Source organism: Meles meles, chromosome 7, assembly GCF_922984935.1.
Source record: "Meles meles chromosome 7, mMelMel3.1 paternal haplotype, whole genome shotgun sequence".
Classification (NCBI taxonomy): domain Eukaryota; kingdom Metazoa; phylum Chordata; class Mammalia; order Carnivora; family Mustelidae; genus Meles; species Meles meles.
The window spans coordinates 89353875-89381694 of NC_060072.1; the positions used below are offsets into that span (position 1 = coordinate 89353875).

The following is a 27820-nucleotide window of genomic DNA, read 5'->3' on the forward strand; positions in this document are numbered from 1 at the left end:
CAGGGTGGGGGCGGGGGTACAGAGAGCGAGAGGAGATTGAGAGGGTGACATGGGGCTGCAGGCTGTGTTGTCCCAGGGCTGCACTCTGCCCCAACCCCATGCCCGTGTCACAGCCCACTCTGTCCTTGCACCTATGGCCCCTCAATGCAAGGGGAGGGCAGGACTCCTCACCAAACCACTCTGGCAGCACTCTCTAGAAAGCCCTGCTTGTGCAGATGCACTGGCCATGCTCCTGCTGCCCTCCTTGTGTGCCTGGGGGTCCTGGACTTCTGGACCCATGCAGAAGGCACAGAAGAAACAGGCCCCAAAGGTGCACCTGAGGGTTAAGGGACACCTACCCCACTGCAGGGTAAACCCACATGGGAGAAGGGCCTGGCCTCTCTGGTTCTGTCTGCCTCCATGTCTCTCCAGGCACTCCCCTGGGAGTTGTCGCTGGTAACCAAAGCTGGCTCTGCTGGTGACAGCGGGGAGGAGGTGTCGCTTGGCAACAAGGACAGCACATAGGATCCAGCTAATCTGGCTTTGTCCCGGCAGGAGGCTGCCTGCCGGCTCCCAGCAGACCCCCAGAGACAGATGCTTAAAAAGTTCTACCTATTTCCACTTTGGGGAACCCAACGTTCTAGGTGAATTTCCAGCAAACCCCAAGGTCTGGGCAGGAAGGACACGTTTTCTCCCCATCCTTCCTCTCCTCCCTGTCCCTATCCCTCTTTTTGAGCTCTATCGCCCTTCACAGCAAAGGGAAAAATCTACAGACCTCTCAGGAGATCCCACCCTCTGCTGTAAGATGGGAAATTCGAGGCGAATCAGTTCACCTTCCTGAACCACACACTCCGATCTGGGAGGCAAACACTAGCAGTTCAGGGCGCAGACTTGGAGGCCACATTGGCGAGAATACTAATCCACGCCCTGCTATTTCTCAGCTGTGGGACATACAGCCCGTTCTTTAACTTCTTGGGGCCTCAGGTTCCTCAATACTAAGTAGTACACCCCTGAGAGGGCTGTTGAAAGAAGGAAGAGAAAAAGCAAGGAAGGTACTTGGACCAATGCCTGGCACGTGGCTCTGCAGGATTGGCCCAGGCACTCCTCTCTGGCCTCACATCCCAACCCTCTCCCCCAGTCACTGGGCCCGGGGGCCATTCACCTTCCTCTGCTGCTCCAAGGAACCAAACTCCCTCTGGGCTCCGGCCTTTCTCACATACTGTTCCCTCTCCCTGGAATACTTGGCCCTTCCCCCCACACTCCATCTGACAAATACTTCTCAGTTGAAAAATTACTTCCTTGGAGTAGCATTCCTTTACCCATCACCCCTTCTAAATTACAGTTCCCCACTGAATATCTTGTTGGCATCCTGCATTTAGGCTTTTTTTTCCCTCTCTCTCTCTCTCACTTTCTCTCTCTCTCTCTCTTTCTCTCTCTCTCACTCTTTTCCCCCAGGTCTCAAATGATTTACTGCACAGTACGTCCTACCCAATGGGCTGCCGCCCCTCCAAGAGCATTTTCTCTTTATGGCACTTTCTCCCCATTGGCAAGATGTGTAACATTAGTCTCCCCCTGCTGGGCAGTAAGAATATGCCTGGGAGGACAGGAGCTGTGTCTGTTTCCTTCTTTACCACATTTCCAGCCAGAAGGTTTGGCCTAGGTGTTCTCCATAGTATCTGAAGTATGTTCCAGCTCCCTGTATCTCTTTATTTTCTCTCTCTCTCTTTTTTTTTGGGGGAGGGGGGGTTGCAGAAGGAGAGAGAGAGAGAGAATCCAGTAGGCTCCAGGCCCAGGGGAGCCTGCTTGAGGCTCCATCTCACAGCCCTGAGATCCTGACCTGAGCCAAAATCAAGGGTGGGAGGCTTAACGACTCAACCACTCAGGAACCCCTGTATCTCTTTATTTCTTATTTCTTCCTTTTCCTCACCTCCAAGTTGACCTAAATAATGTTTGCATCATTTCTTAGGTTCACTGAATCTCGGAGAAACCGGATCTCACCGGGAAGACAGCTCAAGAATTAAGGGAGCTTACCCTTAATTCCACTCCTTTCTCCAGAGGACTGTCAGGACCAGATTTGGGATGGCTAATCTCAAACCAGCCCCCTTCAGACTTTGGGACCCCTCTTCTGCCTCATCCCCGGGCGCCCCCATCCTCGCAAAGGCGTGTACTTGCATACACCAGACCCGAAGGAAGCAAACGCCCAGTGGCTGATTTGCATACAATCGTGCTATTGGCTGGAAGGGCCTCAAGGTAGCCAATGGTTTGCAGCGGTGTTTACCCCACGGCGGCTCCCCGCCGCCGGGTGATGTAATGGAAGCCTGGCAGGACCCGTGAGGCCTCCCTCCCGTCCGCTTCGTGACGTAGCGGCTTCCCCGGGCCCCACCCGGCCCAGCGGGGCCAGGAGCGGGGCAGCGCGGCCGCCCCCGGGACAGTGGCGTGGGTCACGGTCTAGGCTGCAGTGTCACGGCGGGGCCCAGCCCTGTTCCTTCCGGCCTAGCGTTCCGGTACCGGCCCCAGGGGCAGGGCCTGCTGGGCCAGATCTGATCTCTGGCGACGTGGAGAGAAATCTGGAAGCAGACCGGAGGATTACCAAACTCTCCTCCTTCGGGAGTTGATTACCAGACTCTGGCTTCGTAAATCACGTAGTTCTGTAACGTTCTGCATTTGTTTACAACGAGTCTGTTTGATTTTGTAATGTAGAAAATAAAGTTATGGAGGATTTTTGCTTGTTTTGAATGAAGAGCCTGGCTTGGATTTAGGGGAAATTTTGCCATTAATTCCAACTCTGTCACTTCCAGACTGGGGTTTTTCTTGCTGGCCCTGACGGCCTCTCATGGCAACCAGGGAAAAGCAAATGTGGAGGCACTTTCTGAAAAGCACCCAGCCAGGCCTCCTCATCCTTACCTAATTCAGAGCATGTAACCCCATCCCCAACCGGATCCCTGGGAGAGCCCAAGAAAGGCTCTGCCCTATCTTTGTGTCCCCATTTTCCCCATTAATTGCTCCTAAAACTGGGAAAGGGCGAGGGGACCCCAGCGAAATCTTTCTTGAGTCTCAGGATGGGGAAGGGAACCATGAAGGGAATCCCCTCCAAGGCCCCTCTCCTCTCTCAGGGCCAGGGCCCGGGCAGGGGAGCCCCTTCTGGGCCAAATGGGCTGGGGAACCCCCTTGACATACTTTTACCCCAGCCCCAGCAGAGCCGCGGTGGAGGTGAGGTGGAATGGTGTCTCCCCGACTGGGTGGAGTTGGACTGGGTGGAGTTGGAGCAAGGGTTTTTGCCAACAGAAGAGGGAGGGGCGTGTGGGGAAGACCACCAGGGGTCTGGCTGATTATCTGGGTCCTGGGGCTTTCTACCCCTAGGCTCTCAACCCCACCCCCACTCCCCCTTCCTTAAGAACTTCTAGGTTAACCTTCCTCCCTGTGATGTCCTTCTTCTGTCTTGCCTGGTCCTCTCCCTTCACATAGTGAATGCCCCATGTTCTCTTTTTCAGTGGAATCCTCTCAGATTAACGCTCCAATTCCCATCCCGATGCCAGCTGGAGGCCTCTTGGAGACCACCTTTTGGGCCTTCTGGCAATGTTTTCATAACTATTCTGTGTTTCCCCCCGGCCCCAACACCCCCATCAGACTAGGAAGCAATTTTTGCAGCATTATCTTGCCCTACTACCTTAGGAATTTCCTGGAATGTGTGACAGCACTGGCCAGGGGGCCCTGTTTTCCCATCCAGTCCTAAGCTCCTGAGTCATGCAAGTGGTTGGATTTCTCTCTCGGCAGTTTTCCCATTTGCAAAAGGGGCTTGTGTGGCAGTTCCTGGAATTCATGCAGCAAGGAGAGGGGCTGGGAATGAAGGCACAAGATAGTGGGTAGAAGATCGAGCACTAGTTTGGGAGTCAGAAGACCGGGGCTGTGATCCTGGCTTGGACACCAACTAGCTGAGTGACGCAGGTCAAGGAGGCAAGAAGGGGGCTGAGATCTACTGGACATCTGTAATCACACGAAAAGGTGACATTGTCTCCATCACCTGTGCAATTCTACAAGCCCCAAATAAAACACACCGGCTGGGTAAAGCTAGGTGAGTTTTCTGCATCTGCAGATTCCAGACAAGTTCCCCAGGCCAGCCTTCCTCTTAAGGCCTCCTGTGCAGAAATAGCATGTCGGCTACTCTCGCCCAGACCACTTGCTACATTCTTTCTACTACCAAAGATACACTCTTCATGACAACTCTGTGACATGGGTATGTGTTCATCTTCTTGTTTCAAATGAAGAAACCGAAGCCCAGACAAGGTGAGTAACTTCCCAGAAGTCACACAGTTGGGAACAGTTGGGAACAGCTGTGCTCCTTCTACTTCCTCACACTGCCATCATAGGCTGCACAGGTGTGTGTGTTTCAGCATTACGTATTTCAGTATATGTTTTCCTTGATTATAAAACAGGAGAATATATAATAAAGCCAAGTTGTGCTAAAGTATTTATAGAAGGGAGAGACCTCTGTGGGCTGGAAGCCTTCATGGAAAAACTGGTAATCAAGACTTTTCTTTTTTTCTTTTATCCTTCCTGTCCAAATAAATGTATTTCTCCTACACAGGAAAATATTTTTAAAATGTATTTCAAAAGTTAGATTTCTGGAAAAAGAAAAAGAGAGAGTGGGGGTAGTGGTTTTTGAAAAATGCTCATTTGGAAGGAGCTGCTGGGGTAGGAAGGAGAAAGGGGAGCTAGCCCCAAGCCCCTCCCTCCCCCCGCCCCCCACCTTGCCATTTTGAAGCCTCAGTTTCTTTATTTCTATGTCCGCCTTATACTCGAATCTGGGAAAGGAATGTAAAGGTTCTGAGAAGAACCTGGATTTTGAGACAAACCCTGGGATCATTATGAGAAATGAGAGAAAGGAGCTTCTGAGTTGCAGCAGTTTAGGACAGGTCTAGAAAAGGATTTCTGCGGGTGGGCAGGGGAGTGGGGAGAGGAATGTGGCCCCTGGAATGAGGGCTGAGTGGGGGTGTGGGGCCTCTTTGGGACAGTTTTGAATACAAAAGAGATTCTTTGCTGCGTGGGGCCTGGCCTGGGTGCTGGGATATGATAGCACGCTTGTAATTTAAGGTGGTTCTAAAACTGAGCGGGGCCTGGTGGCTGGGGATACAGAACTCAGGACTGGGGCCTGCCTCATGGCTATTCCCCTGGAGCCTTGCCTGCCCCGCCTTCGGGGAACAGACACTGTAACCCAACTCGGCTGCCTAGTCAGCCCCCAGTCCCACTGCTCCAGCCTTGGCCTGGCTCTGAACGAGCCACTCCTAAGTCAGAGGCTCTCAGGGGAGAAGGATTTCCTCCAGACAAGGTAGTTCTCTTCCCTTTCCAAAGAATGTTCTAGTCAGGTGTGAAAGAGAAACCCTCTGAGGACTCCCTCCCCAAGGAAGATTCTTACTGAGGAGGCCTGTGCTTGGAGGCTGTGGCCAGAAGAGGCTGGGGCCCTCCCTGTCTTCCTGGCCACTGTGGGGAGTCTCTATGTTTTCCCTGCACTAAGCGCTGGTGGATTGAGGGAAGTCTGACTCCTAGAGGGGAGCAAGGAGAAGACAGTAACTATGAGTGCCTACTGTGTACCAGGCACCTCTACAGCTGTTCAATCCCCTGATAACCAGAGAAGGTGGATAATATTATCATTGGGGCTCAGAGAGGTGAAGTGACTTGCCCTTGGTCACACAGCAGTATGAGAACAGCTAGATCCGTGAATCCACCACCAGCCTTGCCTCAGCCTTGCCCCAGCGTTGTACTCCCCGCCTCTGGGAATGCTTCTCTTCAGAAGAAATCTTACCCTCCCAAGAAGCCCTCTCTCCCTAAGATGCCGTCTTGTGTGGAAGCTGGGCACCCTGCTACTTGGGTTTCTTGTCCTTGGGGTGGCATGCAGGCCAACCAATCGATGCGGGTGGGGGTGCCCAAGACTCAGAGAGCTGGGAGCCCTGTCCTCTTAAGCCAGCCTAATTGCTGTGTGACCCTCGGCCACCGCGGGGCCTCTCTGGGCCTCACTTTTCCGTCTCTTCTTCCGGGGAAGCCCCGGGTAAATTTATTTAGAACCCAGCTCGAGGTCTGCTGCCCCGGAAGGTGCTAGCAAGGCCACAGAACCCTCACCTGAAAAACAGCTCCCGCACCCCAGCCGCAGCGGGGCGGATTATGTAACTGGGTGTGCGGCGTGTGTGTTGGGGGGGGGCGCGGGGCGGGGCGCTCGCGGCTATTCCGGGCGCCGCTATTTTTAGCCCCATTGATGAGGCTGCGTCGGCCGCCGCCGCCGGGATTCCGGAGACGTCAATGGGCTCGCGTCACGGTCCCCGCCCGCCCACCGGGGGAGGCGAGCCCGGGATTGGGACGGCGGCGCTGGCTGCCGCGGACTGCGGGGGCGGGGGGCGCGGCCGCGGCCGGAACTGCGGGGCGGGGGGCTTCCCGGGGTGGGGGGCTCGGAACCGCGGCGGCGCGGCTGCAGGAGCGCGCGGCGGCGGCGGCGGAACTGGTGGGGGGCCCCCCGCGCGGCGCCCGCGACCCCCCGGCCTCCAGGCATGGGCGCCCCTACAGTTCGGAGCGGCTCCCAGCCGGCTGGTGCGCGACCCCGGAAGGCGGGGTGCAGAGGCGAGCGGAGCCTGGCGGGCCAGGTGAGGGGGGCCGGGTGGGGAGGAGAGGGGGTCCCTGGGAGAGGTCCGGGAAGAATGAGGTCTCCGCATAGGCAATAGGGCGGGCCAGGAGCCACCGTGGGAGTCCTGCTGGGGATCGGGGCTGTGTGTGGGGCTGGGGGGTGGGGAGGGAAGGTCTAGATTCCCAGAGGAACCTGCTCTCTCACAGTCAGCCCCCGAGTGCGGCGGCCAAGGCTTTCTCTCCCAGGCCAGCCAAGGGTGGGGTTTGGCCCGAGAGGGGCGCAGGAGGTGGCCAGGCCGGAGAAATTCCTTCCATTTCCCCGCCGGCTGCGGGGAATGGGTTCCAGGAGTTTGGGAGGGGAGGGACCAGACTTGCTCGGTGCACCCCTTCATGGGATTGAGTGAAGAAACCGAGCCCGGAGAGGGTCTTGTAGAGGCAGGAACGGACCTGAGATTAGAAATGCTGCAGATATTGGCATTTACAGTGGTTTACAGTGAAGCATTAATTTGGATTGGGGGCTAGTTAGTGTTTGGGCATGCCGGGAAAAGGAAGGCTGATAGAGATAGGTGTCTTCACAGCAGTGGTGCCCAAAGGTTGCTGATGGATGAGGGGGCTGATGACAGCCTGGACAGGGGCCTCAGTGAGAGCTACAGCCATGGTCCTACGCCACCCCAAGTGAATGTTTAAATCAGTGACTTGAATGAAAACGTAAAAGGGAAGCCAGCTGACTCTGTAAAGGCCTAGAGCCAAGGGGAATGACAGGTGTACAATAGGATAAAATCAAGATTTCAAATGATGGCAGCCAGGCAGAAGGATGGACCAAGATGTACAAGATGAATGTAACTGATTATAAATGTTGGGGCCTGTGCCGGAGTGAAGAAAATTAGCTCAGGAGTTCAGGCCTAGTGCCTGGGTCTAAGGCACAGCAGCCCTGGGCCCAGAGCTTCCCACTTGCTTTCTGGTGTTAGCTGTCAAACTGCTCCATTGCTCTCTGAGACCTCTACCCACCAGAGGAGTCCAAGTGGGGGAAGGGATGGCTGCCTGGCGGGGGGCTCCCTGGTTGGGCTCCCTTGGTCCTAATGCCAGTTTTGCCAATTCCTAGCTGTGTGACCTTCAGCACAGTGCTTAGCATTTCTGTGTCTTAGTTTCCCCATTGGTAAAATGTTCATTATAGTAACCTCTTCCTCATGGTGTCGTGAGGCTGAAATGAGAAAGTGCATATAAAGCGCTTAATAATGTAGCTAGCACATGGTGTTCAGTAAATATTATCTGCTGTTATTATTGTTAATACCAGTAATATGCCCATTTCTGGGTGGGGACTTGGCCAGGGCAGAGCTTACCATCCAAGAAGGTACCCGTCTGCCAGCCTTGTCCTGTGGTGAGCTGGAGTGTAGTTAAGAGAAGACAAATACTTGAGAGGAAGAAGATTTCAGGTGGACCCAGGCAGAGCTGGGATCCAGGTCTGGGGCTCTGGGAGTCAGGGTTATAGTTCGGTATAGGGACGAACTGTCAGCCTTTGGATCTGCCCTCCAGTGGAAGGGGGAGTTCCTTAGCTCCCACGTTCTCCCCACCTCCTTCCAAGCAGCTGGCTGGTTTTCTCAGACCAGTTCTGATTGCAGGCTTGCGTGAGTCCTCTTCTCCCATATTCCTCAAATACTTACCGAGTACCTACTCATGCTGAGCTCCCTTTGGGAGACCGAAGTCTGCGTGATGGAGACAGATGGGTGAAGAGCTGAACAGCATTAGTCCTAAGGAGCTAATAAAAATAGGTTAATGTGGTGGGGGTGGAGACGTGACCGATGAGAAGAGGCTAACCATACAGACATATGGGGCAGTGACTTTCTTGGCAGAGGGAACAGCCAAAGCAAAGGCCTGACTAGAGAGAGAAAGCCCATGTGCTTGGAGCTGGGGGAACGAGAGCTGGGTCCTGAGGTCTGGCCTCAGGCTCCCATGCCATTTAGGAGGCATCACACTCTTCTCCAACCCCCTTGGCCCTAGGTTTGCCCTCTGCACAGTGCTAACTGTAATTGACCTTGATTCATTCCCCCATTGTAACCCTGGGCCCAGTGATGTGGGTTTGCTCCTTCTTGGATCTGCTGTTGTTCATGCCTCACTGCCTGGCTCACAGTAAGGCCCTCAGTCAGTGCTCATGGAGAGAATTTTGACCTGAGACAGGAGATGGGATCAGATGTTATAAAGCACTTTGTGGGTATGACCTGGGTCCCCGACTCTGGAGCCTATTCTCAGAGACAGGGGAAGGTGCTTGGAGGACCTTCCCTGACCCGGGAGCTCAGGACAGGCCTAACTGGTGGAAGCCGTTGGCCCTTCCTGCGTTTCCTCCTCAGCTGCGGACTATTGGGAGAAAAGGGAAGGCTGTGGAGGGGAGTCTGGGACCTTACTGCAGACCTCTTTCAGGGATATGGGAAGATGACAGTGTTGTTCCAGGAAGCAGGTGTAGCCCGTGAGCTGGGGCAGGTTTGCAGCCTGATTTTGCCTTCTGTTAGGGGCTGGGAGCCCTCCAGGTATTCTAGACCTCTCCCCTCCCTTTCTGCCACCTTCACCCTCTGCTCTCCATTACATGTGTACTACGGGAGCAAGGGATTGCTGGTAGCTGTGTAAGAAGAGAATCTGGGTACTGTGGTCCAGAGTAGCTCCCTTTAGCCTGTGGACCCTGGGGCAGAGGTCAGGAGGGCAACTATGCCCATCACACACCCTCTGAGGCTCTCCTCCTTATTCTCTCCACCTCCCAGCATGGGAACATCTACTTCTCTTTTCCCACGCCTCCTCTTAACCTGAAGGGCACCTGTTCCTGCTGTCACTCTGAGGCTCAGTTGAGAGTGGAGAGCGCTGAATTAGGGTGGAAAAGGGAAGGAGAGATGTAGGGTCTGGAGTACCGTGGCTGAAGGAGAGAGGCACTGCTGAGAGGACAGGCGAGAGCTTAAGAAGGCTGGAAGGGTGGTGCTCACAGTTGGCTCTGGAAGTGGAGGGCAGGTGCCCAGAAGTGGCTTGGAATAAACACCAGGTTCTGGGGCTGGCTCTGATGTGTCCTCATTTAATTTCTCCTAATAATGTTAGTGCTATCATATGTGTACGTGGTACTGTTTTGCGTCCTTTACACGTGTGAACTTATTTTAAGCCCCACCATAGCCCTGTGGTTGTTAATTTTAGAGATGTCCATTACAGATTGTCATTTTCACAGTTGAGGAACAGGAGGCACAGAGAGGTTCTGTAACTTGCCCAAGATGACAAGCGACAGAGCCAGGATTTGAATGCAGGTATCTGGGTCCAGCATCTGTGCCCTTAACCACTTTGCTTCAAGCTGGGTCTTTGTGTTTGAGGACTGGAGTCCCTTCACAGGCACTCCTGGGAGTCCCCATTGCTCTGGTTAGAAGGCTGGGCTGCCTGGGGATGGGGCAATTGAGCCCCTGCTCTGTGGGGTCCTCTGAGGCTTTAGGGGCCAAGCTGGAGCCCTCTAAGGAGAGAGGGGTATTCTGCCCTGTCCTCACAGTGCTCCCTTTTCTCTGCCTACAAAATACCCTTTTGTGTGCATCAGGGCCAAGTGCTGGACTGAAGCTGCCAACCACCCCCAAACCCAGGATTGGGGCAGGAAGCTGAGGGGTTAGATGCTGGCATATATCTCCTTGGCCCAGCAGTTCCCAGTCACGTCCCACATCCCCAAGAGCTGTTTGCCTGGGGTTCTGTGTGCCCCCAGGCTCAGCTGCCCAGCCTAGGGAAGTCCTTGGGCTGGCTTATCGCCTCTCATGGCCTGGGTCCTGCCCCTGTACTACTCCTGGGTTTCCTGGCTGTGCTGCCTCCAGGAAATGTCCCTGCCAGCGGGTTCCTCTGCACTCACACTGATTCTCCTCCTGTAGGCTTCCACCATGGACAGAAGCCAGCCCTGGTCCCTCTCTGGTGTCCCAGCTCCTTCTGCCAGGTCCTGGAGGCCTGAGGGATGGTTGACTATTGTCCAAGTTCTCTTGGTTCATCCAGACTGGTAAGTACTCTACTGCTGTCCTTTTTATGCCTTTGGGGCCTTCTAGCCGGTAGGGCTGGGGGGCAGAGGTGGGTGTGGAGCTGCCCTAAGCGGATGTGGTTTGGGGGCTGGAGGGGGAAGCCCTGCAGAGGTGGCAGGCGAGGTGCTGCTCAGCTGGGGGAGATCTGGTTTCTTCAGTGGTGGGGGTAATGTGGGGGTGGGGAAGGGGGATGCCTGGCTTTCTTAGCAGGATGGGCTGGGGGACTGTGGGCCTGGTGGGCATGGGCTGGTGTGGGAGGAGAGGGGCAAGGGTGTGGGTCAGTGACTGCTATTACCAAGGCAGCGCATGTCTGGTTCTGATGGGGTCGGGCTGGATAGCTCAAGGCAGGCTGGGAATAGAGCGGGGCAGGCGTAGGGGGTGGGAAGTTGGCTTGTTTTGAGGACGTGCACCAAGGGAGTGCACGGAGGGGAGGCTGGGATCATTTAACCCCTAAAAGGGCAAAGACCACCCCCATCCTACTATGGTGGGTCTGTAGGGGGAAGATTTGCTGACAAAGGGCAGAGATAGACCCTCCACAATTCACCCACCATCCCTGAACAGGAAAATCTCAGACTTGAGGGGTCCCTAGGCCATCGAGTTCACCTTCTTTTCTTATGGATGAAGACCACTGAGTTACAGAGGGGAGAAGTGACTTTTCAAGATCCTCTAGTGAGGACGTGTAGAGCCAAGCTTAGAGTCAAGGTCTCCTAGAAGCCCACTTGGCTGGTGGAGGACACGCCTTCTTTGCCTGAGGACACTTCTGGAGAAGATACCAGCAGATGGTTGGTGAGGGTTGGAGTGTAGGAATGGACTTTCCACCAGGTCTTTCCCATAGGATCTCAGATACTAGGATGGGGCCAAGGGCACCACGGTCCTGGTTACCATATTTACCCGAGAGAGCTGGAGTTTAGCCTGGCACCCTGGCCAGGGACCTGTGATTGCCTTCCTCCTTTCCCAGAACGGAGGGCTGTCCCCGAGCCACAGCCCCCTTCAGGCCTTGAGAGAGATCCCTAGATGAAGGAGGAGCTGGCTCTGTATCTTGTCCGGCCCCCCAGACACTGTTGCCCCGTGTGGAGTGGGTGTTCAGGGCACAGGGATTCCCACAGAGGTGGCTGTGATGGCGGAGGACGGGGTGGCTGGTGTGAGCCCAGGTGGAAGGAGGGGAAGCCCTGGGAGGCCGGGCCCTCCCGTTCCAGGGGCTGGGCTGGGCGTGCACCTGGCCTCCTGCTGGCAGCAGGCTCCGTGCCACCAGCCTTGGGCTGAGGGGCAGGGAGAGGAATTACTGTAAGTGGGAGAGGCAGGTGTCCCTTGTCGGCTGGGGATCTGGACTCAGGAGGCACGTGAGTGCAGATGACAGCAACAGGCCAGATGGCTTCCACCAACCCGGCCCCCACCTCTCCCGTCAGCTCAGACTGCCTCCTGAGAGCCCAGCCTTGTCCTCTGGGTACAGAGTGGCCTCCATGGGCAGAATTCCTTGCGTTCACCTCGTCATCTGGGTGATGGTGGTACTGGGTGGATGTCTCATGCCATATCCACTGCCAGGGCCACCCCAAAGGGCTGCCAGCCGGGGCCCCGTGAGTGCTAGAGCTATTGGTCTTGTGACGTGGGCACCTGTCTGCCAGGCCTGGGCACGGGCCCAGGGTCACGCTCACGCCGGGGCTCCCGTCAGCTGACTATTTTGGGTTCTTGCTGACCTGGGCCAAAGTCAGGCCTCAGCCAAGAGGGCCCCGAGGCAGCTCCCTCTGTCCCCAGAGGCCGGCTCTGGTTTCGGCTATATAAACAGAGGAGGACATGCTGGCTTGGAGACAGCTCCACGTCCTAAGTCCGCTCAGCTGGTGCATAGCCTTGGCCGGACAGGCCGGGCTGACCGGGCAGTCCCGTCTCTTCCCGCAGGGCTCCCTGAGGCTGCCAGGAAGAGCCCCTGACCAACCCCAGGATTCTCACCTGGTGCAGTTGTCCAGGATCTCTGAGAGTCTAAGCAGATCGTGAGGAGATAGCTGGTGAGTCTTAGGGATGGGGAAACTGAGGCATGAGAGCTGGGCTGTTTGGATCTTTCTCCATTGTGACCATCTGTGTTGTGGTTTCTTTGGCCTTGAGAGGAGGGGGAGTGGAGGAGGAAATGGGTGGCTGATCTTCCCGAGGTGTGAGAGTAAAGCTTGACCTAAGTTGGGTGGGTGGGAGTCACACTTGGGAGTCAGAAGCTGTGATCAAGAGCTGGGAGACATGGGAAGAGACAGGTGCTGCCATCTTTCTCCTTCTTCAGAGATTTCCACCATGCTCTCCGTCTTCCTTTCCTGTCGACTCAGCCTCAACGAGGCACTGGTCTGCTCTGGCTGGGGAGGGACGCTGGAGTGAGCTGGGTGGCCAACCGGGGACTCCTGCACTGGTCCCCTAGTAGGGTCCCTGAGCCCCCCAGCTGATGGGGACCGGGGGCTTGGCTTTCCTAAGCCCTCAGCCCCTGCCCTGCTCTCCTTGACTGGCTCCCCAGCCGGTCTTGGTGCCTGCAAAGCAAGGCTGGAGCGAGGTCTGGCAAGTCCACCAACCATCTTGCCACAAACACGATCCCCGGGCCCTGGGCCAGGGGCTGCAGCCCGGCACAAAATAAGTGGCAGCTCCTTACGTGGGAGGCTCTTGTGCTCTCCTTCTTGGTTCTCAAAAAAAAATTTTTTTTCCCCTTTCTGAACGTGAGTCTCTAAATGAATCCAGAGCCTGTGACTAAAAATACTTTAACAATAGGAAAATGCATCAGTCTTTCCGGCTGGGGCTCGTTATCAGAGGGTTTTTATTTTGGAATTTGAAATTTTGCCCAAGGAGGCTGGGTGGAGACCTTGGGCAGGGGCAGGAGAATTTGGTGGGTGGTGATGTTCTACAAGGTGGTGGGAGGCCCTCCAAGGGTGGAGAAGAGGAGCTGGCCAGGAGCTGAGCAGACTGGGGGGCACGGAAGGAGGTTTGAGGAGGGTGCAAACAAGGCAGAGGCTGACCTTTCCCAAAAGCACTCCATGATCTTGTCTGCGTCTTTCCAGCGCCTCCTGGCTCTTATTCCCCGAAGTCTGATCTTACTCTTTTGTGCTGTATGTTAATTCCCCCTAGCCTGAGAGGGAGGTGAGGGTCAAGAAATCCCTGGAGATTTCTTGTCTCCCTGGAGACAGCCTCTGTGGAGAGAGGCCTGGCCTCTTTTACTTGCAGACTTTCTCCAGAGTATTAATTGAGCACTTGCTGCATACAGAGTATGGAATTTTCCCAGTGCTGGGTCTGGGCACACTCTCATTTCCTTCCTCAGCGGTGGAGGGGGAAGAGGTGTGGATGGGGTTACTATTCTCCATTTCTTGAAGAAGGGGGTGCTGGCTCCCTAGTCTAGCTGAAGACCCAGGTATCTCTTTTCCATGCCTGCCCTCCCTGCTCCAGGATCCTGCTGCGAGTCTGTAGAGTTCAGCCTCCCAGGCAGGGCTCCGTTTCACTGGTGAGCCTCCCCCTTCCCTGAACCGATGGAATTCTCACAGCCCCTGGGAGTGTGGTGTTGTTTATATTGGGCAAATGGGGAATGGTCTTGGAGAGGGCAGGGGACTGGCCCCATGTCACACATCAGGCTTGTGGGCTTCTGGCTAGTGATGGCTCTGCGAGCCCCTCCCTCTTTTGTCCCAGCTGGGCCTTGGGTGAGTGGTGGGGGTCAGTGGCTTCCCTGCCCACGTCCTTGGCAGTCTGTTATCAGGGAGGTGACACCCCGTGTGGTCGTGGCAGGGCCTGGGCGAGGGCCAGGAGATCAGTGCCAGAGACCTGGGCCTGACCCTATGTTCCTAATTGTCAGACCTGTCCATGGCAAGCCCCTGGGGTCGTAGGCACTGCTTCCTTGCCCATAGCACAAATCCCCCTACCCACTGCTGAGGCAGGAAGAGGAAGTGGCCAGGTCAGGGTTGGTGCTAAGTCCTGGGGCTGAGGAGGGGAATCTCCCGTGGCCACTTCTCAGCGGGAGGAGGCAAAGCTCACTTCTGCCCACCACGTGGGAAGGGTGTGGAGGCCTGTGGGTGGGGATGGTCTTGGTGAAAGTAGGGCAGGTTCCTGCCCTCTGCTGGGGGGTGTGGGGGGGGTGGCAGCCTGAGTGGGGGGGTAGTGTGGGAAAGGGGTTGTGCCTTTCCACTTCCTCCATCCCCCATTTACCCAAATCCACACCCACCCTCTTGGCTGGCGAACGGTGGTGGACATTGGCTGCCCATTTGGGGCCTGCCCTAGGCTAGTTACTATTGAAGATGCATGAAGGCCCCCTCTGGTGAGATCGGGGAGACAGGGCCTTGCCCTCGTGTTCACACACAGCTGGAGGAGGGATGAGTCAGCACTAAGTCCCCGGGCCCCATGAGATCTGCCTCGGAGGGACAAGGGACTAGTGAGTGCTTCAGAAAACACCCAATGTTGACAGAGAACATCCTGTGTGAAGACCCCTGTCTAATGGGAGATCAGCTCCTGGCCATAGCTGTGCCCTATGTGTGTTGGAAGAACAAGTCCCTAATGGGAAACAGGCACCGTTCTCTGATTTCGGCAACACACACTTGAATGAATCTGTGTTCAATGATTTCCAGCAGCATCCACGTCCCTGTGAATAAATAAGTCTCTCCTGTTGAGGCATGGCTATTTTTTAAAATAAACTTTTGTTTTTGAAAATACCCATATGGAAAAGTGTACAAATCATAGGTATTAAATCTTAAGCGTATAGTGTGATGGCTTTTCCAGGGTGAACACACCTGGCTGATTGCTGTCCAGGTTGGAAACTGGAATGCTTCCAGTCCCACCAGAGAGCCCCTCATGGGCACTGCTGTTTTCAGTTTAGAGGCTGCGCGCGCGCGCGTGTGTGTGTGTGTGTGTGTGTGTGTGTGTGTGTGCGCACGCCTGCGCACACCTGGTTCTAAGGTACGCTTAGAAGAAGCCAGGCGCAGCGGGCCAGAAGCCACAGTCTGCAGTCCACAGAGGGGGCCATGGCTCCAGCACAGACCTGGGAGTTAGAGGACCTAGCCCTAAGCCTCCATCTCCTCATTATAAAATTTGGGTCAGTTCTAAATCTGGAAGGTTGAGGGGAGAGTTTAGTGGAAGAATGCATGTGAAGTGCTGTGGACTGAGGTCTGACTCTTGGTGGTTATTCCCCATACCTCCCCTCACGGGTGAGAAGGGGCTGGTTACTAAGAGTTAAGCTGAGGGAGGGGTATGGCCCGAAGTCTTGGAGGATGGGCAGGATTAGAGCAGAAGGAAGATGGGTCACTCTGCCCACTGAGTGGTGGGAAGTTTTGCCCAAGGTCCTTTTATGGGAGCAGCTGGGAGCCCTTGGGTGATGAGGGCAGATTGATGCACTGGGCCATTGTGCTGTGGGAGCCTTGTGAAGACTGTCATCTCATCTCCAACACGACATCTTCTCTCCCTGTGCTTCTTGTGTTATGGCCCTGCCTTACCTTCTGGTCCTCGCCTCTGGTTTTGGATATCTCTCCCATTATTACCTCCTTCATCATTACCTATCCTCTGCCACCCCACACCGCCCCCCACAAGGGGCTGTTCACTCTGACCTTGCTCTTGAGGGCTAGACTTGGAGATCCCTTGAGAGCCTGGGACCAGCCTATGCTCCAGGCCTCCCAGGGTCTGCATTAATGGTGCCTTTCCCCAGAGTTCCACCTTAGCCAGATTCCACTCGCCTCAGAGCCCCAGGACACCCTGGAGGGCCTCTGGCCACCGGGATGAGACCAGGGGTCCCAAAGCCCTCATGCCTCTCTTCCCTCTGCCTTAAGGTAGGTGCCCCATGTGGATGCCTGAATGGGTGGCCCTGGTTGTGCTCCCACAGACGGACTCTGCCTTTTTCTCCTTATTTACTTCTTTTCAAACCCTGCAGCATCCCTGCCTCCACAGACATGGCCAAGTGGCAGCTATAGTTGTCTTCCCCTCCCTCTGCCTTTGGGACAGTGAGAAGGTAGCCTCCAAAGCTGCAATATCCTGGCGATGAAGGGGAGGGTGTTGGGGGGGGGCTCGCTGGGCTGCAGGCTCGCATCTGGAGGCTAATGCTGAGATTTGGAGATTTAGGCTAGGGCCTTGGGCAGCTGCTCACCACACATAGTTCTCTGGGGCTCTTGGGTGGGCTGGCCCTGTGGGAAGGTAGGGAAGGTCTGTGTTGCTTTTTATAAATGGAAAGTGGTAGGGAGGCACCACTTGGAAAGTGGTAGGTGGGCACCAGGGCCCAAGGCTGATTCAGCCTGCAAAGAATTGGTAAAGCTGGGCTTGAGCACAGATTGATCAAGCTACATGTTTTGCTGACATTAAATTATTGATTAATTAATTAATTATTTTTTGGAGGAAGGCCCTGCCGGGGTGGAGGAAGGTCTATCTTCACCAGCCCAAACTTGCTGTGTACTTCTGAGCAACGTGCAGGTGCTCTGGGAACCTTTGGGTCCTAATCTGCAAAATGGGAGGATGTGAATGATATTAGCAGGTTTATCTTTATTATTTTATTTTTCTTTAAATTTTTTTTTTAAGATTTTATTTATATATTTGACAGACAGAGATCACAAGTAGGCAGAGAAAGGCAGAGAGAGAGGAGGAAGCAGGCTCCCTGCTGAGCAGAGAGCCCGATGCGGGGCTCAATCCCAGGACCCTGAGATTATGACCTGAACCAAAGGCAGAGGGTTTAACCCACTGAGCCACCCAGTAAATGCTTATTTTTTAAAAAAGAGTTATTTATTTTAGAGAGAGGGAGAGAGGGAACACAAGTGGGGGGGGCAGTGGAGAGGGGGAGAAAGAGAAGCAGACTCCCCACTGAGTGAGGAGCCTGCCACAGGGCTTGATCTCATTACCCTGAGATCATGACTGAGCTGAAATCAGGAGTCTGATGCTTAACCGACTGAGCCACCCAGGAGCCTCATATTAGCAGTTTTAAAGTCTTTTTGTTGTTGTTGTTGTTGTGTGTGTGTGTATGTGTGTGTGTGTGGCATCTCTTTTCCAAGCAGAATCTACACAAAAGCCCAACACAAAGACAAAACTGGTGTGAAGTGGAGTGGGGATCTCGGATGGGTCGCTTTGCATTATTCTGCCCATATTTCTTCACCTTTACCTGGGTGGCCTTGAAGGGTCTTTGGAAGATGGTTTGGGGGAAAACGGAGCTGTCTGAAGATTGGTCCACGTTGAGATTGTATGCCGAAGTGGGAGAGCTATGGCAGGTTCTGACCAGGTTGGGAGATGGGTTCTGAATGAGACTGGTGTTGCATGAAGACTACTGCACTGGTGGGCAGGGGGATTCGGAAAGAGGAGACAAGCTGGTAAAGGGGCAGTGGCCTGATTGGGTGTGGGCAAGGAGAAGTGGAGGTCACCGGCCTCACTCAGCTGGTCAGCTGTCTTCATGCACCAGTGAGGCGTGGGCTGTGGTTGGCAGTAGGAAGGGGATCCAAGAGATGTTCCAAAATAGAATTGTAAGAGGAAAATGAGAAGTTGCTGGTGGGGTATCGGGAGCAGAGATGGGGTGGTGGGCAGAGAGTACAGCGATGACAAGCTCTGTCGGCAATGGGTGAAGTTTGAGTTGCTGGCAGGACCTTTGGTAGGCAGAAGTGGGGGCTGGAGACAGGGGTGTGGGAGACCTGAGATGGGAGGTTAAGAGTGGAAGTGAGGAACAGGAAGTGCCTCGGGTAGGGGGAAGTGCTGTCGGGTGACCAAATGAGGTGAGAGTGGGGCCACCAGCGCAGGGGCAGTGGAAGCAGAAATACTTCAAGTTGACTTACTGGGGAGAGGGGGGCTGGGTGGGAGCCCAGGGTCCTGGGGGTGGGGGGTGGTTTCTTCTTGTAAACCTTAGCTTCATTTCCCTTCTCTTACTTAGAAAGTGCGGGCTCCCCAGGTTTGGGGTAGAATGGGGGTGTGGGGGGGTGACAGCCAGATCAGGGAAGGCTCTAGGTGGTCTGCAGCTGCTCTCTCCACAGGTGCTGGAGGTGAGGTAGGAGTCATGGGCAGGGGAGGGAGTGAGAAGATCCCCCTACAGATGCAGCCTGAAGTCCTGGGTTTCACTCCTGTGTGCCACCACCACGCTGTGTGACCTTGAGCAAGTGCCATTATTTCTCTGAGCTTGTTTATTTATAAAATGGGGAAGAGTCGGCACAAATTTGACAAGATTTCTCAGGCTCCACCCGGTTCTGAAATTCGGTAATTTCCCAACTATAGTGCACCCACCCTGTAAGGGCCTGGGAAGAAATCAAGTTCAGCGCGTGGGACAGAGCCCATTGGCTCATCTTGGGCCTGGCAAACCCCTGTCCTGGGAAGGTACTTTGCATTGGGAGAGTAGGGGACGTAAACATGCCAGGGTGGGGGGTGGGGGGGAGAGACAGGACTCCGAGGTCCTGGGCCAGTTTCTCAGCCAATGACCCCGTGGAGAAGACGGGTCAAGTGCACTAGCTGCGCCCTGGGCTGAAGTGGGGGTGCACGTTGTCCGGGCTGTGTCCCTTGAGTTGCCCACCCCGGCCCGAGGCCTGCCCTGGCAGCCCAGCGGCGGCAGAGGGCGACCCCCCAGGGCTGCAGGAAGGGCAGGGAGGGTGCAAAGGCGGAGCCGGGCGCCGAGGGAGCGGGAGGGAGCGGGCGCGGTCGTGGCTCCCCGAAGCAGCTGGAGGCTGAAGAGAGATCCAAGTCCGGGGAAGCCCCACGGCCGCGGCTCTAGAGCGCCCCCTTCGTGGACTCTGGCCCTCCAGGCCGGTTATTTCGGACCCGGGGCCCCCGGGCCGGGTCCTGGGTCCGGCTGGGAGAGCCTTGGGAGTCCGCGAGCTGCTATTTTTAACAGGCGCTGCGGGCGCGAGGGGACTATTTATAGATCAAACAATCCGCGCTCCCTGCGTCAATGGAACCCCGCGTGCGTCACGCGCGCAGACATTCCAGGCCCCCTCTCGCCCCGCCCCCTCGGGCTCCCCGTCCCGCGCCTCCCCCTGGCCGCCTCCCGCCGGAACCGCGCCGCCCCCCGCGCCCTTGTATGGCCAAAGCTCGCCGGGCCGCGTGCGTCAGTGGCGCCCCCGCCCCTCCCCGTGCGTCACGGAGCGCTTAAGAGGAGGGTCGGGCTGCGCCGGGGAGCCCCAGTGGCAGAGGCTGCGGAACTTGGGGGAGTGTGCAGAACCCGGGGAACGTACGAGGGACCAGACTGCGACTCGGGGTGCCGGTCCCGGGCAGGGGGAGCAGGAGCCGGCCAGGTAGGCGCCCCCGGAGGGGAAGGGGAGCATGCATCTCAGCGGCGCTCTCTGCTCTGGTTTTCAGGGGTGTTGCATGAAGGAGATGGGCTTACGCGCGGGCAGAAAGGATGTTGTAGGGTCAGCGTGCATGAGAGCGGGTGTATGGTGCAGCCTTGGCGTCGGAGGAGAGCGATTGGAACGGGATGTGGACCCGGATCGGACTTCAATCTACCGGGCGCGGGGGTGGGGTGGGGGGGGGGAGTGTCTGTGCAAGGTGGAAGCCGCAGGGGGTTAGAGTTGGCACCAGGAGTGGGGACTTGTTCAGTTGGAGGCTGGCTGTAGTTCTGTTTCCGAGGGTACCCGAATGGCACAGGGCGCCCCGGACTGAGGTGCCGATGGGGGCTCAGTACAGTGGGGGGGAAAGATACATAGAACTTTAACTGCTGGGATCCATCGGACTCCTGCCAGGATTGGATTTCCAAAAGGGTCTTCTTCCTCCCCGCAGGTGTGCCTCCTCCCCCATTCCCTTAATTGTTTTCTTAACGCTTTAGAGCCTGTGGTTAGTTTGCAAGGATCCCTGAAGTTGGTGCCCGAACTCTATCAGGAGACTTCTGAATTGCTGAAGTAAATGGCCAGCATTGATAGCTGGACTGTGGAGGGGTCCTGCTTGTGTTCCGCCAAATGAGTCTTCTTAGGGGCGGGGTCTCTGGAAGCGCAGGGAACGTTGTTTCGCTGTTGCTTGGATCCTGTGGGGGGTGTGTGTGTGTGAGAGAGAGAGAGAGAGAGAGAGAGAGAGAAAGAAAGAGAGAGGTGTGGAAATCTTGGTCCTTGGGGATCCGGGGTGGGAGTTGCTAATGTTGGAGTCTCCATGTGGTACCTGAAGGATACCCCCGCCCCCCCCACCCGGTTCCAGCCCCACATGCTGATCACATCTGTGCCCCCCTCCCCCAGTCCCTGTTGGCTCATACAGGTAGGGTGCAGCCTGAAGCTTGTTGGGCATAACAGGTGCAAACCACATTGTTGCCAGGACCTGCCTGAAGCCGGATTCTCCCTGCTCCCTCCTTCAACCCCGCCTCCTCTTCCTCCTCCCTGTAGGATTGCTTCTCCCCCACCCCCCTTAATGCTAGATGTAGGTCCGTATCTGGTGTAGTTAAGTACCCGGGCGAAGGGGGGGGGGGATAGGCTGGTGGGGGTTGATCCGGATGTGGGACGTCCAAGTGGAGAAACAGGATTTGAATAAGGCTGGAACACCCAGCCTTATTCCAGGTGGCTGCCATCTCTTCTCCACCCCAAACCCATCCCTGCCTAGGCTGTCTTAGGGCAGGGAGAAATGGCCAGTCTTATCTCTCGCAGGTGTGCTCTCTGCCTGTGGACAGGCACTCCCGGGTGGGCGGTGCCAGCGCTTCAAGGGGCTCCATGGCCTGGGTTGGTTGTGGGAGTGTCAGGCCAGGGGTGGAGCTGCCCTGTCCAGGGCCCATGGAGGTGGGAGAAAGGCTAGAACCAGAGGACTCCCTGGGCTCTTGGCCAGGAGGTGGTGCCAGCCTTTGCCCCCTCTCTCTGTTCCCTGGATTATGGCACTCTCTGTTCCAGCTTACTTTCTTACCCAGCCTCCCTCCCCGACTGGAAGGGCCGAAGCCATACCGACCCCAGGTGTGGATGTGGGATGGGGAAATGTCCCAGAGCCTCTTCTGTGTTAGTTTTTGACAAGTCTGCAACTTAAGGATTCCCCTCGAATGGTACTGTCTCTGCTCCTTGAGGCTTCTCATGATTGAGGGTGTAACCAGCCCTCCTTGCCTGAGCTCCTGGGCTCTTCAGGACATAGATACCCCTTAATGGAGGAACCCAGGCAAGGACACCTTCTCCTCCCCATGTAGGCACCTCAAGTCTGCTGGGCTCTGAGAGTTCTCTTGTACAAATAGCAAGGAGCAGTGCTTTGGGGGTAGCAGAGAAATTCTTCTTAGGGACTGTCCATTCTCCTGGACGTCCAGGGGGCTGTTCTCTCCTTCTTCCGGCCCCTGTTCGGCCTCCCTCCAGCATACAGCCTTTAAAGGTCTGGAGCCCAGTTACTTGATCCCCTGGGGAGCTGGACTCTGCTGAAGAGGCCTGGGCTCCCTTCCTTTTTGCTTTTGGGAGCAAGTCAGGCAGCGCCGAGTGGGTGCCTGTCCCCAGATGGCAGGACTGGGGTGCGCGTGGGAGCTGCAGCCTTTGTTCAGTATGTAGGGTGGGGGCAGGGAGGGGGGCAGGCTCATGGCCGCTTAGGCCTCTGATTTAGGCAGTTGGGCCCTTTGCTCTCAGCTCCTCTTGCATTTGCAGGATGTCGGTCCCAGGCACTGGTGGTGGTGGGGGGGGGTTTGCAAAGGCTGGGCCATGTCTGGGAATATTCCCAGAAGGGCCAGGTTGGAGAAACAACGTATCTGCATCCAGAGAGTGGGCTGAGTAGGACTTTGCCTGGTTGCATCTCCCACCCACCCTTCTTCCAGCCCCCACCCACGCCTCACCCAGTGCGGTAGGGCAGGGGGTTGGGGGAACACAGCTTCCCCCTGTTCCAGCAGAGAAATGCTGGCTGAATGCCTTCCCTAGGGTTCCCAAGCTGACTGGGGTGTGGCTGGCCTTCCAACTGAGCCCACTCTTGCTGGGCCACTGCCCAGGGGCTTTGTGACATGGGGGTGGAGATGGTGTTCCGGCTGGGGACCGAGCTTTCTGGGTTCTGTGGTGGGCCACGGTGCTAAGGCCTCAGTGGCCTGTGTCTGGCTGGGATTCTTGCCACCTGGCTGCTCAAGGACCTAGACTTCAAGGCCAGGCTTCAGGCTTCTCTCACCTTGACTCTCACTCCCACAATCTTGGTCTCCTCCCTCTTCAGAGATGCCCTGTATCCAAGCCCAATATGGGACACCAGCACCGAGCCCAGGACCCCGCGACCACCTGGCAAGCGACCCCCTGACCCCTGAGCTCAGCAAGCCCACCATGGACCTGGCCAGCCCTGAGGCAGCCCCCACAGCCCCCACCGCCCTGCCCAGCTTCAGCACCTTCATGGATGGCTACACAGGGGAGTTTGACACCTTCCTCTACCAGCTGCCAGGAACAGCCCAGCCGTGCTCCTCGGCCTCCTCTTCAGCCTCCTCCACATCCTCATCCTCAGCCACCTCCCCCGCCTCTGCCTCCTTCAAATTTGAGGACTTCCAGGTGTACGGATGCTACCCTGGCCCCCTGAGCGGCCCCCTGGATGAGACCCTGTCCTCCAGCGGCTCCGACTACTACGGCAGCCCCTGCTCGGCGCCATCACCGTCCACGCCCAGCTTCCAGCCATCCCAGCTCTCTCCCTGGGATGGCTCATTCGGCCCCTTCTCACCCAGCCAGACATATGAAGGCCTGCGGGCATGGACAGAGCAACTGCCCAAGGCTTCCGGGCACGCCCAGCCACCAGCCTTCTTTTCCTTCAGCCCCCCTACTGGCCCCAGCCCCAGCCTTGCCCAAAGCCCCTTGAAGCTGTTCCCTTCACAGGCCACCTGCCAGCTGGGGGAGAGAGAGAGTTATTCTATATCAGCGGCTTTCCCAGGCCTGGCACCCACTTCTCCACACCTGGACGGCCCAGGGATGCTGGACGCACCCGTGCCGTCAGCCAAGGCCCGGAGTGGGGCTCCAGGTGGAAGCGAGGGCCGCTGTGCTGTGTGTGGGGACAACGCTTCGTGCCAGCATTATGGAGTCCGCACCTGCGAGGGCTGTAAGGGCTTCTTCAAGGTACTAGGCTGCCCTGGGTGCGGCTCTTTATGGGGAGTGGGCAAGGCTGGTCTCTGTGGTAGCCTCCCTGGGGTTCTCTTCCCACCTTGTCCTGACCTTCTGGGAGGGGTCACAACTGCAGGTGGGCCACCCTTCTGGGGACCCGTAGGTGGCAGGGGGCTGCCCACAGAGGGATAGTGAGGTACAGGCAAGGGTGGGGGCCGCAGGCATGTCCTGGGCACTTGCTAATGGCCAGCCTCTGGTTTTCTTCTGCCCGTCCTTCCCCAACTCAAGGTCCTGGTGGGAAGGGGGCCCCAGGCACTCATGTTCCTGGCATGAGATAAAAGGATCTGAGAAGAGGGCTTGGTGCTCGAAGGCTGGGGGCGGACTGGGGAACAGGCTGTATGTTTGTCCCAGCTCTGGGTGCCTGCTCAGCTTCCCGTCCCCACCCCCCAGCCCTCCTCTGCCCTCCCTCGCCAGCTCCAGGGAAGGCACATTGAGAAACCCAGGTGTCTGGGCTGCTAGGGAGCCCTGAACCCCTGGAACCATCTTGTGTCCTGGGGGTCTCCCTTCTTGGGCATAAACCTCCCCCAGTGTCCCCAAGACTTTCTTCTTCCTCCCCCCTACCCCCGCCCCCCCCGCCATCTTTCCCTCCCCTGCCACCCAAATGTTAGAAAAATAGCTGTGAACAGAGAGTGCTTTTGTCTGTGATGGCAGCAGGATCTGGACGGTCCCCTCCCCTGCCCCACCCCCCCCCCCGCCCGACTCTGACAGCCTGTTCCGTGTGGCCCCCCCATCCAGCGTACAGTGCAGAAAAACGCCAAGTACATCTGCCTGGCTAACAAGGACTGCCCTGTGGACAAGAGGCGGCGAAACCGCTGCCAGTTCTGCCGCTTCCAGAAGTGCCTGGCCGTCGGCATGGTGAAGGAAGGTGGGCGGCTGGGATGGGCTGGCGGGACAGAGGCGGGCCTGACTGGGGTGGGGCAGACAGAGGCCCCCCAGACCTCTGTCCTGGTGGGCCGCAGTGGCTGGCACGAGCAGGCCTGATGTGCATTCCCATTCTGGTCCACCTGTCTAGCGCATGGGCCGGGGGGCGGGGTGTGCTCTCTGTAGGGTGTCGGGCTCTAGGTCCTTAGACTCCGAGGTACTTCACAGCATTGATGCACACAGCTTGGGCTAAGAGTCCCTTCCCTGGACCCCTGCCTCCCTTCCTTAGCCCTGCCCGTTTCTCTGCAGTTGTCCGGACAGACAGCCTGAAGGGGCGGCGGGGGCGGCTCCCTTCAAAGCCCAAGCAGCCCCCGGATGCCTCCCCTGCCAACCTCCTCACCTCCCTGGTCAGGGCGCACCTGGACTCTGGGCCCAGCACCGCCAAACTGGACTACTCCAAGGTGAGGCCCCGCCCACCCCACACTCGGTGCCTTTGGGCATCTTGGAGAAGGCCCCTCGCGGGCACAACACACTGAAAAAAAGAGGAGCCCCCTTTGGGGCTGACCAGGTGGACAGTGTACCCCCCCGGGTGAGTGGCCAGTTAGAAAAATGTGCCCTCCCAGCAGCCTCAGCTCTGGGTTAATGCTTGAGAATTGGTAAGCAAGAGCATGGGCGGACTCTCAGGCTCTCTCTCTCGCCCCGGGACCCGGGGGTCCTCTGAGTGTGTCACATGGCCTCAGGTGATGGCCGCGGTATGGGGCCCCTAGCGGGCTGCTGACCTCCAACCCCCCCGCCCGTCCTCAGTTCCAGGAGCTGGTGCTGCCCCACTTCGGGAAGGAGGATGCTGGGGACGTGCAGCAGTTCTACGACCTGCTCTCGGGTTCCCTAGAGGTGATCCGCAAGTGGGCCGAGAAGATCCCAGGCTTCGCAGAACTGTCCCCCAGCGACCAGGACCTGCTGCTGGAGTCGGCCTTCCTGGAGCTCTTCATCCTCCGCCTGGCCTACCGGTAAGTTGCCCCCCCGTCTGCTTGCTCAGGGCTCCTCCGCTGTGCTCTGTCCTCAAGAGCCCCGCCCTGACCAGCCTCTGCGTCTCTCGGCGCCAGGTCGAAGCCTGCCGAGGGGAAACTCATCTTCTGCTCCGGCCTGGTCCTGCACCGGCTGCAGTGCGCCCGTGGCTTCGGCGATTGGATTGACAGCATCCTGGCCTTCTCTCGGTCCCTGCATGGCTTGGTCGTCGACGTCCCTGCCTTCGCCTGCCTCTCTGCGCTCGTCCTCATCACGGGTGAGTGGCCACCAGGGAGTTGGGGAGGGCTTGAGGGCCTGGCCCTCGGCTCCCACATGGTGAAGCGAGGGTGCCCCGAGGCAGAGAGGGGCCAACCTGTGCTCCGAGTGACATAGCTGGTAGACAACAGAGCTGGGGTCTGGGTCCGGGCCCAGGCATGTCTGATAGCAAAGCCCGAGGCAGTCGGAATTATCCCATACTATCCAGGATGCACACCATGTGGTTTTTGTGTGTGGCCTGGGATTTGGGGTTGTTTTTAAAAACCTTCTTGAATTACGTTGTGTGCAGGAAAGTGTACAAATGAGAAAATTTCACACCTGGATCAGGAAACAGAACCCTGCCTCCTGTCCTCTTACAGCCCTTAGCTCCCCCAAGGGCAACTGTGGCCCCAACCTCCAACACTAGGCTAACTGTACCTGGTGTGTCCTTTACGTAGGTATAATTATTCAGGGCAGATTTTCCTGTGTTAAATGCATAGGTTTTCAGATCTCTTTTATTTAAAAATTTTCAGGCACCAGAATCTGCCCGTTTCCCTTTTCACTTAAATTTCACAGGGGACCCAGCCATAGAGGACAAAATCCAAGGCATTTTGGGCCAAGGGAAACGGTGGGTTTTGGAATCCCTAAAACCACGACTCCTCTCCAGGGTTTCTCAGGAAGTGCCTGGGAGAAAACCTTGGGCCTTAGGCAGAAAATCTGGTTAGGGATTGAGTTCGTTTTTTTGTGACCTTGGGCAACTCCTTTAACCTCTCTGGGCCTCGGTTTCTGATTTGGAAGATGAGGACAATGAGTGTGACAGCCATCGCCACTAGACTTCAGTGGGGGTTTGTGTGTGAACTTTTGCCAAGTGCCCGGAGACTGGGGGAGGATGGCCAGTGGGGGGCAGTTCTCCAGCAGGGAGTGAGGCGGGGCGAGGCGGCAGGGTCTGGGGGTGAGGTGGAGGGCTGCTCCTCAGCCAGGTGGCTGACCCCGCACCTTCCTCACACCCCTCCAGACCGGCATGGGCTGCAGGAGCCTCGGCGGGTGGAGGAGCTACAGAATCGCATCGCCAGCTGCCTGAAGGAGCACGTCTCGACTGCAGCAGGAGAGCCCCAGCCGGCCAGCTGCCTGTCACGCCTGCTGGGCAAGCTGCCCGAGCTGCGGACCCTGGGCACCCAGGGCCTGCAGCGCATCTTCTACCTCAAGCTGGAGGACTTGGTGCCCCCTCCGCCCATCGTCGACAAGATCTTTATGGACACACTGCCCTTCTGACCCCAGCCCAGGAACACGCGTGCAATGCGTGTGCACGCTCAGACGCCACCCCACGTGCCTTTAACCCACGGCCCACGGTCCCTCGGAGCACCCCCGCCCCCACACCCCGGCCTGGGCTGGAGCTGCAGACTGGCCGGCCTCCCCACTTGGGCTGGGTGGTTTGGCAGGGAGCTCGCACCCCGGGGGAGGGGAATGCATTCACAGGGGGGACCCCTACTATTTGTCTTAACCGCCCCCATGCCCGGCCCTGGCCTTCATGTTTTTGTAAGATAAACCGTTTTTAACACACACCGCTGTAAATAAGCCAAATGCCGCTGTAAATACAGGAAGGAAGAGGCCGAGATGGGAGTCGGGGCTGGGAGGAAGGGACGTCCCCCACCAGCCGGGCAAGCGTTCCCCCCTCCTTGCACCTGCTCTCTCTTCCCACCCTCTTTCCACATGTACATAACCTTACTCTAGGAGGAAGACGAATGACAGATTCTGACATTTATATTTGTGTATTTTCCTGGATTTATAGTATGTGACTTTTCTGATTAATATATTTAATATATTGAATAAAAAATAGGCCTGTAGCTGACACCAGGAGCCTGTCTCTTATGCCCTCCTCCTCCCCACACACATCCCCCACCCCACCCCCATCATTACTGAAGCGACAGAAGCAACTCTGGCTGAATTGTTCAGGTTACAGACCTGAGCTCACAGGCCTCAGTTTACACTTTTCTAAAAGGTAGGTAATCATGACCCCTGCTTATTGGGGTGGTTATGCAAAGCACTCAGACTAGTTTTGGATACGCGGAAAGGCTCTGATAAGCCCATGCCTCGTGGACAGAGGCTCGTGGTTGAGGCCGGTGTGCTGAGGGACAAGAGGGTCACTCCAGTTGTCAC

General features: G+C 56.8%; 1 protein-coding gene across 2 annotated transcripts; it reads left to right on the forward strand.

Annotated features, from left to right (window-relative positions):
• Window positions 1-6456: 6456 nt before the first annotated feature.
• Window positions 6457-27512, forward strand: NR4A1 (nuclear receptor subfamily 4 group A member 1). 2 transcript variants are annotated; one of them, XM_046013167.1, is made up of 8 exons: window positions 6457-6608; window positions 10461-10582; window positions 22620-23497; window positions 24278-24407; window positions 24713-24864; window positions 25208-25410; window positions 25507-25685; window positions 26679-27512. In XM_046013167.1, exons 3-8 carry the CDS (start codon window positions 22622-22624, stop codon window positions 26933-26935), a joined length of 1797 nt encoding a protein of 598 aa, XP_045869123.1. In that variant the 5' UTR covers window positions 6457-6608; window positions 10461-10582; window positions 22620-22621; the 3' UTR covers window positions 26936-27512. The 2 variants fall into 2 exon arrangements, with proteins under 2 accessions (XP_045869123.1, XP_045869122.1); XM_046013166.1 differs by lacking the exons at window positions 6457-6608; window positions 10461-10582 and adding an exon at window positions 19629-19780.
• The last annotated feature ends 308 nt before the right edge of the window (window positions 27513-27820 follow it).

Coding starts and splice junctions, on each gene's coding strand:
- NR4A1 (XM_046013167.1), top strand. CDS start 22,622: ATGCCCTGTATCCAAGCCCAATATGGGACACCAGCACCGAGCCCAGGA. Junction 24,865..25,207: donor CCAAACTGGACTACTCCAAG/GTGAGGCCCCGC, acceptor GCCCGTCCTCAG/TTCCAGGAGCTGGTGCTGCC. Junction 25,411..25,506: donor ATCCTCCGCCTGGCCTACCG/GTAAGTTGCCCC, acceptor TCTCGGCGCCAG/GTCGAAGCCTGCCGAGGGGA.